This window comes from Propithecus coquereli, unplaced genomic scaffold (assembly GCF_000956105.1).
Source record: "Propithecus coquereli isolate 6110/MARCELLA unplaced genomic scaffold, Pcoq_1.0 Scaffold458, whole genome shotgun sequence".
NCBI lineage: Eukaryota > Metazoa > Chordata > Mammalia > Primates > Indriidae > Propithecus > Propithecus coquereli.
The window spans coordinates 381,310-397,586 of NW_012150374.1; the positions used below are offsets into that span (position 1 = coordinate 381,310).

At 53.0% G+C, this 16,277-nt stretch overlaps 1 protein-coding gene across 1 annotated transcript in view; it reads right to left on the minus strand.

Moving 5' to 3' along the window:
- Positions 1-13,289, minus strand: part of ABCC12 (ATP-binding cassette, sub-family C (CFTR/MRP), member 12) — an 85,207-nt gene extending 71,918 nt beyond the window's left edge. The window contains exons 1-7 of the mRNA XM_012655009.1: positions 13,121-13,289; positions 10,024-10,179; positions 7,818-7,965; positions 7,304-7,537; positions 5,891-6,064; positions 5,306-5,453; positions 2,256-2,420 (exon numbers count right to left, since the gene is read on the minus strand). Coding sequence (XP_012510463.1) covers positions 2,256-2,420; positions 5,306-5,453; positions 5,891-6,064; positions 7,304-7,537; positions 7,818-7,965; positions 10,024-10,179; positions 13,121-13,239 — 1,144 coding nt within the window. The 5' untranslated portion in view covers positions 13,240-13,289. The remainder of the gene's footprint in view (positions 1-2,255; positions 2,421-5,305; positions 5,454-5,890; positions 6,065-7,303; positions 7,538-7,817; positions 7,966-10,023; positions 10,180-13,120) is intronic.
- Positions 13,290-16,277: the final 2,988 nt, after the last annotated feature.

Below are 16,277 nucleotides of genomic sequence, written 5' to 3' on the forward strand. Positions count from 1 at the left end.
GGCCCAGTTGGGATTCGCAGAGGAACAATTTTTTCATTTCATGGCTCAGAAACCGTGGGTTGGCGAATCAGGGCCAGCGGCATCTTAATCTATTCTGCTTTTGGATTTTCACCAAAATGGAGGAGAATATATTCCCCTGTCTGTGCTGATCCGGAAGGGAAAGGCTCTGAGGCCTCTAAATGAGCACATTTGGAAACCTCCATCCCCACACGGCCTTACTCGAGCCGAGACCTGCGTCATCCCCGCTCTCGGGTCTTTAGAGGTATGTGACCCTCGAAGCTGGAGCGTCCGTCTCCACAGCACGCACCGCACGCGGCCCCAGGGATGAAGGCGACGCTCCCCGGAAGGACCTGCTTGCTCCCGCTGGCTGAGGGAAAGGGGCCTCCAGCTCCCAGGACCCGGCCCCCATGCCTTGCCACCCCTCGCACCCGGGCCAGATTTGAGAGCCTTTGTTCAACTGCAGTCCTCAGAATACCACGTCTCTTCACTGGGGCTTCCTCGACCGAGCCCCGCCTGGCGGGTAGTTAACACCGCACAGCCCCAGTGAAGACAAGTCTGCTGCCTTCAGTTCGTGCCCCGGGGTGCATGACCTGATCTCTCAGATTAGCAGCCTCTCCCCAGCCACCCACTGAAGACATTAGTAACGCAACCTCCTTCAACAAATCCGGAGTGATCCTGCCTGCTGCTGAATGGGTCCCGTGGACGGGGCCCCAGGCTTCACCTAATCCTGGTCACCTCATTACAGGATGACGAAGGACGGTCCCATTACATCTGGTCCTAAATACATCCTCAAAGGGAGCTCAGTTCTGCAGCTCCCAAAGTATCACCTGGGCTCGGGGGGGCCTAGGCCTTGGCCGACAGAGCACCTGGGCTGCCTCATGTGACCGAGTGCCCTGGGCCCGGCCAGCGACCGGTGTGGCCCTAGCAGAGGAAGTGACTGCAAGGAATTCTGAATCCAAAGAAACCAGAACTTCGCATTCAGGAAATTTGGCTTTGGTCTAAATTTCTTCTAAGCCATTGTGTTAGAAAATATTAACTGCGTGTGTTCCATCTGGTTTCAAATTGGTTTGCTTGATGTGTTGCTGGACAAAAAATGTGTGTGTGTTTGGGATCATGGAAAGTTGTCGCGATCATCGGGCAGCACTCCTTCCAGGCTCCGCTGCGTCACCTCATTCGCTCACCCTGGCTCTCGGTTCACAGCTGGGCTCGCGGCCCTGGAGCAGGTGAGAGCAAAGGGTACCTGAGCTATTACCTGCCCAAAGACCAGAGGAAACGAAAGCGGCTCACCCGGAAACGGAGGGCGGTGACGGGGTCTAACGGCCCCGCAAAAGGCCTGGGAAGAGCACCCTGGCTTCACAGCCGTCCCCCCACTCCTGCCCCTGGGGTCCCTGACTTGGGCTGCGATTCTTCCTGAGAGCTTCCCTGTGTTCATCTCCTTCTCCCTTTCTTTTTTTCTTGCCTTCTTTGATCTTGTCCAGCTACCTGCCCTTGGTTTCATGCCTTAGCTGGTTTTCCTTTATCTAAGCCAAGGGCCATTTTCTCTCTAGCTCAGTGCTTCTTTCCCTGTAAATCTCAGGCCCCTTGTTTACAACATGAACATCTCGCCTTCATCCCAGTCCTCCCGCTGAGGCCCTCAGCCCTCATTGGCCTGGCTCAGGTGAGAATCAGGCCGCTAAGCACAGCTGACACTTACGCTGCACCTAAGAGCCAGGATGGTTGCACATGCTTTTCAGAAAATAACTCATTCAGCCCTCACAACTGTGCCGACAGGGACTACGATCACCCCATTTACAGGTGACCAAACCAAAGCCAGAGGGGCTCGATGACCTGCCATTGTCACAGCCAGGAAGCTGTAGGGTCAGGATTTAAACAAGGCAGACCTGGCTCCTAAGCCCAGACTCTGGCACCAGCACCACCGCCTCCCCCCGGACCTGCAAATCCTCCCGCCAGGAGGACTTTCTCAAACTCTCCTTCTTGTGTATATATGAATAAAACAGCCACGTGCCCGTTTGGTTTCCATGGGTTCCAACGTTAACTGCCCTGCCCGCCATGGACCAGGTGAGAATCACTGTTAGGCTCTGCCGGGCCTCTTGTCCGGCCTCTTGTCGGGCCCCACGCTTGTTTTTAAAAGTTGGGCTTGAATTCAGGTGTCGTTTGGCCTCCTGCAATTGGGTGTTCTGATGCAGGTGTCGTGCAAAGGTAGGAAGGGGGTCCGCCCCGGGACTTGCCAGGGGCGGGTGCAAAAGAGGCCAGACCTGGGGCGGCTCTTACCACGGGGGCGGTGAGCTTGCGTCTCAGGAGGATGTGGCAGGAGAACGTCAGCACGATGGCTACGGCGGACGCAACGGGGGCCAGGGCCGAGTTTCCACTTTGGACAAATCCAGCCTTCTCCAGCAAGTTTCTCTCCCTCCTTCTTATATCTGCAAAATAGAAGACAGTCCAAGCTGGTCTAATTCTGCACATCAAGAACCAGCATTAAGAAATGCACCCCCCGCCTGATCCTCCTCCAGAGGAGTGTGAGTGGCGCCTGTCGTGAAGCCGAAACAAGAGGAAGGGCAGGAGGCCGCAAGCACAAGCCCAGCCGTGCCAGGAGCTCGGTGCACGGCCGCGGCCCGTCCTGGGTGGGCTCCAAGGTCCCTCCCAGCCCTGACGCTCGGCACGTGGGGCCCCTGGGGGCCCAGGCACGCACTGTCAATGAACGGCAGACCAGAGGGGCGCTGAGGAGCACGGCAGAGTGGGGAGCACGTGCCTCAGCGAGGGGGCAGCCGCTCCTCAGTGCAAGGGGGCCTGGCGCTCCCAGACCGTCAACCATGCCAAAGTCTGAGATCCGATTTTTGCAAGACATCTCTCTACCTTTGAATGTTATAAACTCATTGAAAAAAAGTTTTTAAATACTGTACTGCAGGGGACAAACACATATGGCTGGCCTGAAGGCTGCTAGACGGGGGGCGCCTGCCTGGTGTCCCAAGAACAACCACAGAAACTCAAGAGCATTTCTGCCTTTCCCAAGTCCGGAAGATGCCCACGGCCCCGCGCTGCTCACGGGTTAAATTCCAGCCTCCTTCCCTGGTGTTTGTGGTCTTCGTCCCAATTCCAGCCTCGTCTGCAAAGCCCGTTCCCATCAGCAAGAGGGCAGCCATAGCTGTTCTTACCGAGTGCGCGCAGTAGAACGTCCCCGCCACTGTGTGCTGAGAGTGAGGCTGTCATTGTGCCCTTTGGGCGGGAGAGGAAACAGTCTTGGCAGGTTTAGCAACTTGCCTCTTAAGTGATCCAGGCAGGACTGGAGCCCGCTTCTGCTGGGATCCAAGGCTCTGCTACCCACGCGCCCTTCACCTAAAGAACACCCAGCCCCGCCTCTTCCCCAAGTGCACCCTCCCATCCCCACCTCCAGGCCTTTGCTCCTCCCTGGGGGCCTCCCCCAGCTCTGAGTCCAAATCCTTCCTGTTCTTTTGTCCCACCTGAAATCCACCTCCCCCAGGAAGTGTCGCCAGATCCCGCCAACCGAGTGTGCAGCCCTGAGGGCTGCTCTCCGTTCCTCTTGTGGCACTGTCCCCATTTCACCCTGCAGAGTAGCTGAGTCATGTGTTCACTCGCTCAGTGACTTGGAATCTGACGTCTACCATATGCCAGGTGCCGCGCTTGGTGCGGGGGAGTACAAGAGTGAACAGGGCCTCAGCCCACTTCCAGTGGGGGAAATAGATGAGAAAGAAGGAAAGAAACAATCAAATAATTACAAATTGTGTTGAGTGACAGGAAAGAAATGAGCAGGGTGAAGTGATTGGGAGGTAGGGTGTGGGCATGCGTGGGATCGCGGTCCAGAAGTCCTCTTTGGATGTTGAGAAGAGACCTAAAGCCAAGACAAAGTCGCCATAAACATCTAGCAGGAGAGTATTTCCACGGAAGTGAAACAGCAAGTGCAAAGATCCTGAGGCACGAATGAGAGCGACATGTTGTTCTAGAAACAGACCGCAGGTTCCAGGTCTTGAGCGGCATTATCCAAGGCTAGGGTAAAATGTGATGAGGTCAGAGAGGTCACCAGGGGCTAGATCACCTTGAACCTAATAGGCCAGGTGAAGGAATTTGGATTTCATTCAAAAGACCTAAGGTTGAACAATCTAAGTGTGATAAGCCACTGAAGATTTTCTGGCAGGGGAGAAACAGGGTCTGACTGACATTCTTAAAAGGTCGCCGTGGCTGCTGAGAGCACAACGGGCTGCAGGAGGGAGGGGAAGCGGGGGGAGCGCCTAGGCGCTCTTGCCACAGCCCAGGAGGGAGAGGATGCTGGCTCGGACTGGGACGGCGGTGGGACGGGGAGAAGCAGGCGGATTCTGGATATATTCTGCACGTAGAGCCAACAAACTTGTGGCCATTTTGAGTTTAGTTACCTCATCCCCCTTAATCTTAAAAGCAGGAATGTCTTCCTGACCGTTTGTGTAGCTCCGTGGCCTTGCACGTAGTAGGAACTTGGTACACATTTACTGAATTAAGCTGACGAGTTAAACTGAGCTGGGTTCAACGGGATTAAGTCAAATGGAATCAAATTTGATCGAATCAAATTAAATGGCATTGACGTGAGTTCAGAGTGTGAGGAGATGATTCTGGGTCCTCAGAGAGGGTCCCCTAGGGCGGCCGGGGTCCCGCCCTGGGGCACTGCCTTTGGCACACTCCCTGGAGCGCGATGCACAGTCAGCCCCAGTGGCGTGCTGGTGCGGAAGTGTAATTGGGGACCCAGAGAGTCAACTGTAACAGGGGTTCGGGTCATTAGCCAGGGAACCACCTGAGTCTATGTCAGCAATTATGTGAATGTCCCTGCAATTAGATTTGCATTTATATTTGATTGAAATGGTTTCCATATCATCTTAAAAAAAACAAAATAAAACTGCAAATGCATCCTCATGTCTTCCCAAGGGATGTTGAGTCAGTGGGCACCCAAACACGGTGAGCGTGCGTGTGCGTGCGTGCGTGTGCGTGCGTCTGTGTGTGGATACTTCTAAGTCAAGGAAATTGCCGAGACAGCCTTTGCCCTGCTCACAAGGTTTCAGTAGATTATTTTTGTGAAGGTTCTCGGTCAGTACCAGGATCCACGTGGGAAACCACGCGTCAGTCACCCTCGGGTTCACCAGAACAGATGCCTGGGTCTACTAAAAAATCTCCAAATCCTTTGAAAATCCTTTGACCTACAGAGCAGCTCAGCGGGTCCCCTCAGCCTCCTTCTAGAACGCCTGGCCCCGGGAGCCTTAAGAGCCCCTTAGACAAGCACATCCTACACGGGAAGGGGTTCTTTCAGCAGCTGCTCGCATCCTACCTCGGATGGTGTTAGTAAAAGATTTCTCCCAGGCGTACATTTTAACCAGCTTGATGCAGGTCAGAAGCTCATTCATCGTCTGAATTCGCTTGTCTGTCACCGAAATTGCTGATCTTCGGAAAGCTGAGCTGAGCTTAGCCATAAACATCTGAAATCAAGGTACAAACACTGTGTTCAGAGAGAATTGCTGAGTTGCAGTTGGCCTAAACATCCAGGGATCGGAGTCTGTGTGCCAGGAAAGTTCTAAGAAAAGTTCTCAGCCCTTCCGTTGAGTGGTGGCAGCCGACACGGTCAGTCTGGCGACGCCACTGGGCATCGGGCAGGCGGCGCCGATGCGGGAATTGCCAGGGTGCGATGGGAGTGCTGGCGACTTTGGCAAGGTGCAGAAGCACGTCCCCCTCCCCCAGAGCAGCCAAGTTTTTCAAAAACTGCCCTGTGCCGGCAAAGGGAGGCACACCTGAGAGCCCAGAGCGGGGCACAGGCTTCGGTCCACACGCGGGGAACGGAGCCTTCTGTCCAGCTCGGAGACAGTGTGCGCCAGACACGCGGCTGTAAAGCGGTTTCCGCGCCAAGGCCTGCCGTTACCTGGATGGGGACGAAGACGACATACACGGACTTCCCGATGAGAGCCGTGGGCCCCAGAGTGAAAAAGGCGTACACCGCACAAACGACCATTAGCATAGGGATGGTGGCTGGCAAGGGACAAAACAGGGCAGCTTCAAACAAGGAATAGCTGTCGCTCGAGAGTACATTGAGCACCTGCGAAGAAAGCACACGGGGCCAGGCTTCGGAAGAGCCGCTCGAGCGTGTCGCCGTCTGAAGGCTTCCAGGACGGACGAGGCGTGCAGAGAGGGAAGAGAAGATCTGCCTTGAAGGGGAGGGAGCCCTCAGGGCCCTGCCATGGCGAGTTTACGGGTCCCATTCTGGGGTGACTACGAGAGGCCCGTCTTTTAGGACTGAGAATCCCAGTGAAGAAAGACTTAAAGGTCACGCCACCAACCAGGGCACGCAGGGGAGACTGCTGCTGCCGGCCCTGTGTCCGTTTCCCGGGCCTCCTCCTGAACACGGCTCTGCCTTATTCAGGGCAGAGCGGGCAGCTAGAAGACTGCATTTCCCAGCCTCCTGTGTGGAAGGGGTGTGGCCATGCCACCATGTTAAGCCAACGTGTCCACTGGGACTTTGGGGATGAATTCTTAAAGGGGACTGGCTCAACCTGGAAGGCACTCCACTTTTGTTCTCTCCCACCTCCTGCCAGCTGTCCGAGACACTGTTGGGATGGCTGGAGCCCTGGCATCCTCCTTAAACCATTATGGGAGCCATGTGCTAGGATAGCGAGGAGGAAAGATGGAAGGCTCTGGAAGCCCCTGGACTGCCTGCTGGGATCCAGGCTCCTTTGACATAGGGTGAAATGAATTCATCTTGTTCGATCCACTTTTATTTTGGGTTTTCTGTTACATGCAGCTGGGTCCGATCACTACTGACAGAGGAAGCGCTGGAAGAGCGGGTGTAAGAAAGCAGCCAGTCCTTCATCTTACCTCGCACCTCCTGGGGCCCTTGATTAGGAAACTATCTTTTGGCTAAGTGATGAGGATTTATTGCTAAAGATTAAGGGCTTAAGAAGATGTCAACTCCGACGTCCAGCAGGCATGGTCCTTATCGCGGCTTTGGCGCCCGCAGTACTACACAGTTGGAATTATTGGACCCATCAGTCAATCCGTTTCATTACGTGCCTACAGTGTGTTCTGCACTGCTTCGGTGACCTCACTGGCAAGCAAAAGGATTGGGCAAAGTCACCCCTGTGCCCTGTTCCAGCTGGAACTGAACCACCCCGTGTTCCGAGTGGCCGTCACCTCCCTCAGCAGGGGGATGACACACGATGGGCAGGACGCAGACGAGCAAAGGGAGGCAGACGCTCCGTCCAAGCAGCACATCTCACACGCATCCAAAACACTCGGGACTAATTTCTTCTAGCGCTGAACCTTTTCTGGCCCAGCTTACCTCGCCAACGGAGATGTGAGTCAAGGTCTTGAAGGACACCAGGTTCTCAAACACCAGGGTGGAGAGGGCCACCTTCAACTGGATTGCTGTGCGGTAATTTATGGCCCAGGCAAGGGCCCAAAAGAAGACTTTGGCAAACTCGGTGGCGAACAGGGCTGCGCACAGGCCGATGCCAACCCAGACGCTCCCGGAGGTGCTCTCTGTGTGCTGCAGGATTTGGTGAATGAGAACCGTCTGCAAAACAGTGCAGCGGGGAGGGGGGCCGCCGGGGGTGGTAGTTGGCATAGGAGGCCTAGATAATGTCAGCAAGCTGACTTTATGAGGCAAACTTTTTAATTAATTTCGGTGGCTGCTGCTGTGCTTGACAAGGACTAGCTGTATGAAAATTCGCCCCCAAGGAGCACAAAGATAATGACAACGCACTAAATTCACCAGCTCGTAGAGAAAGCAACTAATGGCATTCTTTGCCAGGCTGGGGACCAGGGGACAAAGCAGAGGAAGGCCCCCGACTCACCGGTCCTATGGCTGCCATGACGATGCACAGGATGTTGGCCACAAAATCCACCAAAACACGTGTCCTCTGGAATTTCCAGACCACTCGGACCAGAGAGGCCTTGTCAGGACCCACCTTTCCTACCTCTTCATCCCAAAGGACACAGAATCTGTAAGGAAAGGACAGGAAGAGAAAAAGGGGTCGATACTTCCACTTGCTGTTTGATGTGAGCCTGGTGGACAGACCCTTGCCAGGTGCTTAGTGCGGCCCTCCTCCCTGGCAGCGGTGCCCCGAAAAGCACGCTGGTTCTCCTTTCTTCTTTTCCTGCGCAGGGGGGATCCAGGAGGGTGCGGGCAAGGCCTAGGCACGAGCTGGCCTGACCACGTGGTATTTGGGCCCTTGCCAGGCCTTCCTGTCCTCTGACCACCGCCCATCTCTGCCTCACTCTCAGCTCTGATAAGAAGACAGGGGCAAGAGAGAAGCTCAGAGAAAAATCTTCCCCAGGGCGGAGAGGACATGTGTGCAGCGAAGAGCTGAGAGAAGGCCGGAGTGACGGGAGTGCGGTGCGCCAAGGAGAGGCGCTGGCGCCGGGAGCGGGGCCGGCCGGAAGCCCAGGGGACCTCAGGGCCTCAGGAAGGTTAGGTTTCATTCCACACGCAAAGGAGGCCACCACGGGTTTTTAAGCGGATGTGACAAGATGATTTTGCTGAAAGACAGTCGGCCCTGCTGCGAGGGTGATGGATTGTGGGGAGATCAAAGCGGAGAGCAAGAGGCGCAGCGTATCAGCATGGAGGCGGCAGTGGGTGGGAGGAGAGGCGGATGGAGAGTGACAGGACTACCTGTGCGTCAGACAGGGGAGGAGAAGGGGGTGGAGGACGGACCCCAGGTCCCTGCCTGACCACGTGTGTGGCCGGAGTTTACAGAGACAGGGAAAAGAGGAGGAGAACCGTGTCAGCCTGGGGCTGGGGAGCAAGAATAGGCACAGCTTCAGGAATGACATGCTCATGCTCGTGAGGAGTCCAGGTGTGGCTGTCCAGCTGGAGGGGCACGCGGATTCGGGTCTGGAAGGGAGACATGGGCTGCAGAGGGACATGCGACGGAGGTTTCAGCTCATGCTTGCGTCTGAGCCTTTGGAGAGGAGATCACGGGAGAGAGCACCGCAGGGGAGAGAGGAGGGTCCGAGCTGACGCTGGGCAGATGACAGGAAGCACACGGTCGAGGGAGCAGCACTGGCCAGAGGGTGGAGGGAAAATCCGGTCGGGGCTCCAGGGACGCCGGGCAGCTCTCTCAGTGCTCCCTGGCAACCGTCTCCAGAGTGCAGATTTCGGAAATTACCACTAGCTGAGACTTCTCCAGGGCACGGATGAGGGAAGTACAAGTCTAGAAGCAATTGCAAGGCTGTGACTAACACCCCCAGCCCATGTCCACTGCTCTCAACATTATAGGTCATCAGAGCCACAGACGTCAACACAGCTGCCGGGAAGGATGAAGTGGACGTCTTTATAAACCCTTTGCTGAAAAGAGCAAAGCCATCAACAATTATACGGTAGGCTTCGTTTTCTGTTTAAATTTCTAAACACATGACCTATGAGTCGGGAGGAAGAAGAGTTTCGGTCTGTAGAAGATGGTGGCCCAGGGCATGCTTAATCAGAGTGGAAAAATTCCGGACAGAGCCGCACTGACAGTTTAACAGTGCCGGCCTCTAGGGAGTGGAGCAGGAGCGGCAGAGATACTTCCACTGCTTGAACTTCTGTCGCTTTAACATTTTTACAATGAATATGAATTAGGTTGGACCAATGACATTTACATTTTTACAAGTCAAAATTGTTAAATATTGGCAGTTTCGTTTGGATCGACCTAAATATATTTTGCGATATGAAAGTCCAACAACAGTTTTTAAAGGATCCCAGGTGGGGTCTGGCCAGCACAGAACAAGCCTCTGTCCTGATGGTGCCTCCCACACGCCAGCCGACAGCCCAGCCAGATGGTCCTGAGCCACGGGCTGCCGCTCGCCCCACCACTCTGCCAACACTCACCTCCCCGGAGCCTGGGTCGAGAAGGTCAGGCAGTCCAGCCTAAGTCTCAGAGAGCAGCCACCGAGAAGGGTCCCCAGCACCCGTGGGTGTCAATTACCATCTCGGGGAAATTGGGGAGCATACAAAAGGGCTTACAGGACCCCTCCCTAGGGTGGGCTCCTCTTCAGAGGTGACCCAGGTGAACCTGGTACCTTTTGGCGTTGGTGTCAGATGAGTCATACGGCAACAACGGGGGCAGGGCGTCCACGGTCAGCGTGTGCTTGTAGCCTTCAAGCATCACCGGCGTGAGCCAGGAAAACGTGGCGAAGGAGAGCAGCCCCGCGTCGTCTACCCCGTTGGGCGCCAACCTACGGACAACGGGGTGCTCGGTGCACCAGGGGTCGGGATCGCTGCCCCGACTCTCTCTGGCTTGGATTTTAACCACGGCAAGACCCGCAGCCACACGCAGGGCCCGTCACTCGCACCCGTCAGCGCTGTGAGCCACCGTGTGCTGGGGCCAGCTGGTGAGAGCCGAGTGCTAGACTTTCAGTAATTTTGCACGTCAGTTGTTAAACAGCCAATATTCAAAACCAAGTTACACACATTTAAATAAATTACTTACAGGCAAAGGCAATAACACTCAAACTCATCACTTCCTAATGGCTCTGTGCTACGTGTGCCCTTGGGGCTATTTACAGCCGCGTAGCCCGCAGTGGAAATGCCGCAGGATGCTGTGCGCTGTGCGGCTGCGCCCCTCTTCCCAACTCTTCCTCCAGGGATGCCAGGTCGCTGCTTGAAATCGGCCCAGGTGGGCGTATTCGCACCATAAAAATGGGTGAGTGCTACACACCAACGGTGCTTCCCGTGAGCCAGGGGCCGAACAGCCGCCGGTGCTTGAGCCGCCCCACGGGAAAGAGGGCGCCGGCTTTGTTCCACGAGTGAGCAGACCCAGACCTGCTAGGTGAGCTCCAGGCGGACCGGCGCGTGCCTTTTGCAAGGCGGCAAGGGCTGGGGCACGCTCACCGCCTATCGCGAGGACCTCCGTGGGCAGTACGTGCAAAGAGCCACGCAGACATTGGCTGTCGGGCGAAGGAGAAAGACAAGGGGGCGAAAGGGAGGGGGAAGGAGAAAGGGAAGAGGAAGGAGAGGAAGAAGAGGACAGGAGCAGGACAAAGAGGAGGAGGAAGAAGATAAAAAGGAGGAGGAGGAGGAAGAGGAGAAGTAAGAAGAGGGGAGGAAGACATGAAGAAAGAAAAGGCAGAAGAGGAAGAAGGAGAAAGAACAGGGAACAGGAAATGAAAGAGGAGACCATGTGCTTGCCCCTGAGAAATGAGCCATCTACAACAGAATGAAAGAGACAGAGTCTCGCCCGCCAACTACCGAGCGCTCGTGTGTCCCGGGCCCTGCAGGAGCTCCAGGTGTGGCAGCTGCGGCCCCGACCTGGCGGTGGAGCTCCCGGGCTGCGTCCACCTGCGTGTCTGCCATCCTCTTCCACCGTCTGCCTCAGAGCCTTTTCAGGGGCATGAGTGCGGGGGGTCACTGCCCCCAGGGCAAACCCTGACTCGTGGGGCATCCACAGAGCCCCCACCTCACATCCTTCGGGTGGAAACTGGACCCTTCCTAGGAGGAGGAGAACCAGTCCTTTCTGTCCGGCAGTGGCACTGACACCACACCTCACGCTGCCCTTGCCTCCTGCCCTGCCTCCCTCCAAATCTTTCCTCCTGCTTCTGCGGATCACCTCCCAAACGAGCACCCGCATCCAGAGTCTGGACAGAGGCTCTGCGTTTGGGAGAACCCGTGCTAAGACAGTACTCATGAGGTACCATGTGTCTGGCACATCGTCAAAGTTTCCGAAAAGGCGGCTTCCCCGATAAAGTCATGCATTACCTCATACAATCCTCACAACGACCCTGTGAGCTGGGGAGCAGGGTAATGTTACAATCCCATTGCATAGACAGAAACACCGAGGCTCAGAGAGGTTAGGGTACTTTCCCACATCTGCTGCAAATGTGAAGACATCTCCCACTGCTAAGTGGCGGAACAGGAATGTAAACCCACTGCTTGCTGACTCCAGGGCCCCATCCTTCTCTTAAGCACGCTCCAGATTGCCTCTCCACAAAGCAATTATAAACCGAGCTAAGACCGTGGCTCGTTAGAGGTCTCCTGTGGCTATGGACAGTAGCCCACGTCCTCACCCTGCCACCTTCACCTCTCACTGCGGAGGGCTCGCGTGTGTATGTATCTGTAGTCCAGAGGTGCTGGGAAAGGGTGGTGCAGTGTCACCTCACTTAAGAGATGTCACTTGGGCCTTCTGTTGCTCAGAAAACAAGCCACAGGGCCCTTTCCATGTAGAAAAGGCAGGATTTTATAATGTTACGGTGAACGTAATGTTGATAACATACACAATAATACAATATAGTGCCATGTGGAGCACGTGAGTTTGGAAATCATGCTGCCTGAACTCCTATCCTGGAGTTCAAAAACAGCCCCACTCTCTCCCCCCATCTGTATCTCAGCCCCTTGGAACATGATCTTGCAGCTCGTTCCATCAGGAGGTGGAGTCTGTTGCCCCACACCTTAAATCTGAGCTGACTCGTGACCCGCTTTGGCCAGTAGACCGCAGTGAAAGGAGTGTGCAGTGGTGGGGCCATCTGAAAGCCTACCACGCGACCCCGTGGGCAAGCCAGAGCCCGCTGGAGTGAGTAGCCTGCCCCCAGGTGCCCCACTCCACAGCCAGCAGCCGGCCAACCCCCAGAAGCACAGCCGCCTTGCTGGCCGCAGGTTCCTGAGCAAGCGGGGTTGAGACTAAACGAACCAGCCAGCTGAGCTCAGCCCAAGTTGCTTTATTTTATGGGTCACCCATAAAATTGTAAGCTAAACAAGTGGCAGTTGTTTTAAGCTGCAAAGTGTTGAGGCAATTTGTTACAAAGCAAGGCTACCTGGCAGACCTTAGGCAAGTTACTTAACGTCTCTGTGCCTCAGTTTCCTCACCTATCAGATAAAGATAACAACAGTTACTTCCAGGGCGGTTGTGAAGAGTAAATGGGAAGGCGTTTGTAAAGCACATGGACGGTCCTGGCACGTGGAAAGCTCTCCTTAAACATGAGTCACTACCTCCCTCTCTCTGAAGGACAGGAGGAGGCAGGAAGTGGAGCTGCTGATGAGTGAACGAGTGGACGGTGGACAGACGCAGGACAAGCAGAGGAAGCAGCGCATGGGGAGGGGGGCGGCGCCCACTCTCCTGGTGGGCCGGAGACTGTTCCGAGAGGTCGTTCCCTGGCTCTCCCTCCAGTCCTCCTCCCGACTTACCTTGCACAGGGTCGCACTGGGATCATGGTCTTCAGGCTGGGGTCATATCTCTCCACAAAGGTTCTCCGCTGGCCTCGCCGGTCCAGATCCAAGATAAGGTAGGCGCCTTCACCCACCATCCTGGTGGCAGTATGGAGCCCTGGGCTCTTGGCCTAGGGACACTTTCAGTCTGCAGTGGAGAGATGGGGAAGGCTTGCTGAGAGATGAAGACATCTGGAATGGGCTCAGGCAGCCCCATCTCCACCCAGACCAGTTCCCTTGCTTTGACGCCTCAGAACTGGCGTCACCAATTGGCCTTTTACATTTATGGGGGAGCGTGGCCAGGAGCCCCACCAGATCCCTTCACTCCACTCTGAGGCTTCCTTATTAGTAAGGACATTTGGTTCTTGCTTCCTCTTCCTTTGGCATGCTGGGTTGGCGAGAGCAGAAAGGCCTACTGTGGGTTTTCCGTTGGGAGCCAACTCAGTGGCCAAGGCTGAGTTCCGACCCCATAAAAGAGCCGCAGGAAAATGGATTTTCTGTCTCAGAGTGACCCAGAGTGAGTCAGTCACACTCGCGCCTCTTCTTTCAGAACCCGTCAGACACCCGGGAGCCTGTACATCCACATCCTTTCCACCCTGACATCCGGCAGTCCGAGAACTTCAGCAAAGCCACCCACAGGACCAGCCACATCTGGACAGGCTTCACACCTCTGTGACCACTGCCCTGGTGAAAACCAACAACCTCGGCGCAGAGGACGCTTTTTAGCATGTCTGTGCAGCACACACGCCAACTCCTAATGACTAATAAAACCATGGCATGGCAGGGCTGGAAGTGTCCCCAGATGCAATCTTTGACAAGTTTCTCATTATAAAGAAGAGGAAACAGGCCCAGAGGCAGGAAGGACTTACTCAACAGTGGATAGAGAATGAGCTGGACGTTCTCATTCAGGGAAGTGTAGGTACAGGGAAGCAGCTGGTCCCTCCTTTCTCCAATAACCCTGCAAAACCCTTTGCTGCTGTTACACTACGAGAGGCACTCCTCTGGAGTAATATGGTTTGGTTTTTTTAAAAAAAAAATTGAAAAACAAAAGGGCCTCAACCCAAAAAAAAAACCCCCAAAAGGAAAAAAAAAACAATATAGTCAGCTGGAGGAGGCACATGTTTTACAGGCAGTAGTTCTGCTCAAAATCTCTTCATTCGATTAACGTATATCACTGATGTGAACACCACAGATGCAGCTCAAGATTCCTAATTCAGTGAGAAGTTACCAAACAGGGAATCTGAAATTTCCGGCCAACCTGCATCCCCCTCTACACCTCACCCTCCATTTGCACCATCTAACTGCGCTCTGGCCATACTGAACATCTAACCTCTCCTTGAACAAACTGCCAATTCCTCCCGCCGTGGGGTCTTTGCACTCACCACTGTCACAACCTGGGACAGTCTAATAGCCCTTTCATCACTTGACCAATTCCTGCTCAGCCTTCGAGGCTCGGTCCAGACATTTCCTTTTCTGGGAAAACTTCCCTACTTACTTTTCTATTTCCCCAAACAGACTGTGGGCCTCACAGCTGTATTTCCCATACCTAACACAGTCCCTGGTACACCATAGGTGTTCAATACATATTTTTTGAATGAAAGAATAATGATGAGCATGAGAGAAGTCTAAGACAAAAGTCCTCCCCCAATAAGGGGAGAAATAACACACACTAAAATGTAAATTATAATATAGTGTTAGCTCTAGGAAATAAAACACTGAAAAAAAGAGTTAAAGCTAAGAAGTCAATCAAGGAAATAAAATGAAACACTAATAGATTAACCCAAAAAATGTAGGCAAGTAGGAACAGAGGGATAAATAGAAGACAAATAGCAAGCCAATAAATTGAAACTCAACCATATCAATAATTGCATTAAATATAAATGGACTAAATATTTCAATTAAAAAAACAAAGACTGTCAGGCTGAATATAAAAACAAAATCAGATGATTTGCTGCCTATGAGAAGTATATTTTACATATAAAGACACACATAGATTGAAAGTAGAAAGGTGGAAAAGGAAAGCCAAGTTTATCGTAAGAGGTAAATACCAAGAGATATGTCTATGATCTTAGGATAGGGAAGGATTTCTTAAAGCAAATTCAAACAAGTCCAAAGTAAAAGCTTAATAAATTTTACAACATTGAAACTATAAGTAACTATTAATCAGAAGACATAATTTTTTTAGAGAAGCAACATGCTAATATAAATGTGATGCATTTAACTGCAAAGAATTGGTGCACAAAATTTATAAGGAATTCTCAATACATCAACAATGGAAGGACAAGCAATTGGAAAAGTAAGCAAAAGGCAATTGACAGATGACCCAAGTTAAAAAAGCTCAATCTCTAAGTACCAGGAAGTATGAATTAAAACCACAATCACAATAACAGCCATTTCTCATTCTTCACGTAGGCATTATTAAAAAGCCTAAAAATTGTGAGTCTTGGCATATGTGTGGGGCACAGCAGCTTTTAAACCCTGTTGGTGGGAATATACATTGAGCACCTAATTTGTAAAGCAATTTGGCATTACCTAGACAAGTTAAAAATCATCTTACTCACATAGGCAGCAATTATCCTCTTAATTGTCTATGTGCCCTGGAGACATTCTGCAGCGGAAGCAGTCACATACAGAGTGGCCACAAACCTCGAGGCTCCCTCCCACTCTCCTCCGAGGTTCCCCCCACCTTGCTGGCCTTCCTTGCCTCATACTCGCCGGCGTCGACACTGAAGTTCAATCGAGGAAAGCACAAGGTAACAGTCCACAGAGGATGGAGCCTCATTTAAAATACCTTTTAAAATATCCAAGGATATCTGTAGCAGCTCCGCTTATACCTTCAGCACCCATGAATAGAAAAATGGATGAATACATTGTATAATGTGAACACAATATTTTACTATTTGACACTAAAAATGAATGAACTAAATCCATATATCAACCTGTGTGAATATCACACATGATAAATTGAGAGGGGGAAAAAACGAGTTGCAGAAAAGTGCATACACTCTGGTACCATTTGTATAACGTCCACATACTTTCAAATCAATAATATATTTTATTTACCAATAACTATATCTGTAGTAAAATTTCACTACTCCAGGTACTGATGTACTCCAAGTACACGGTGACTTTTATT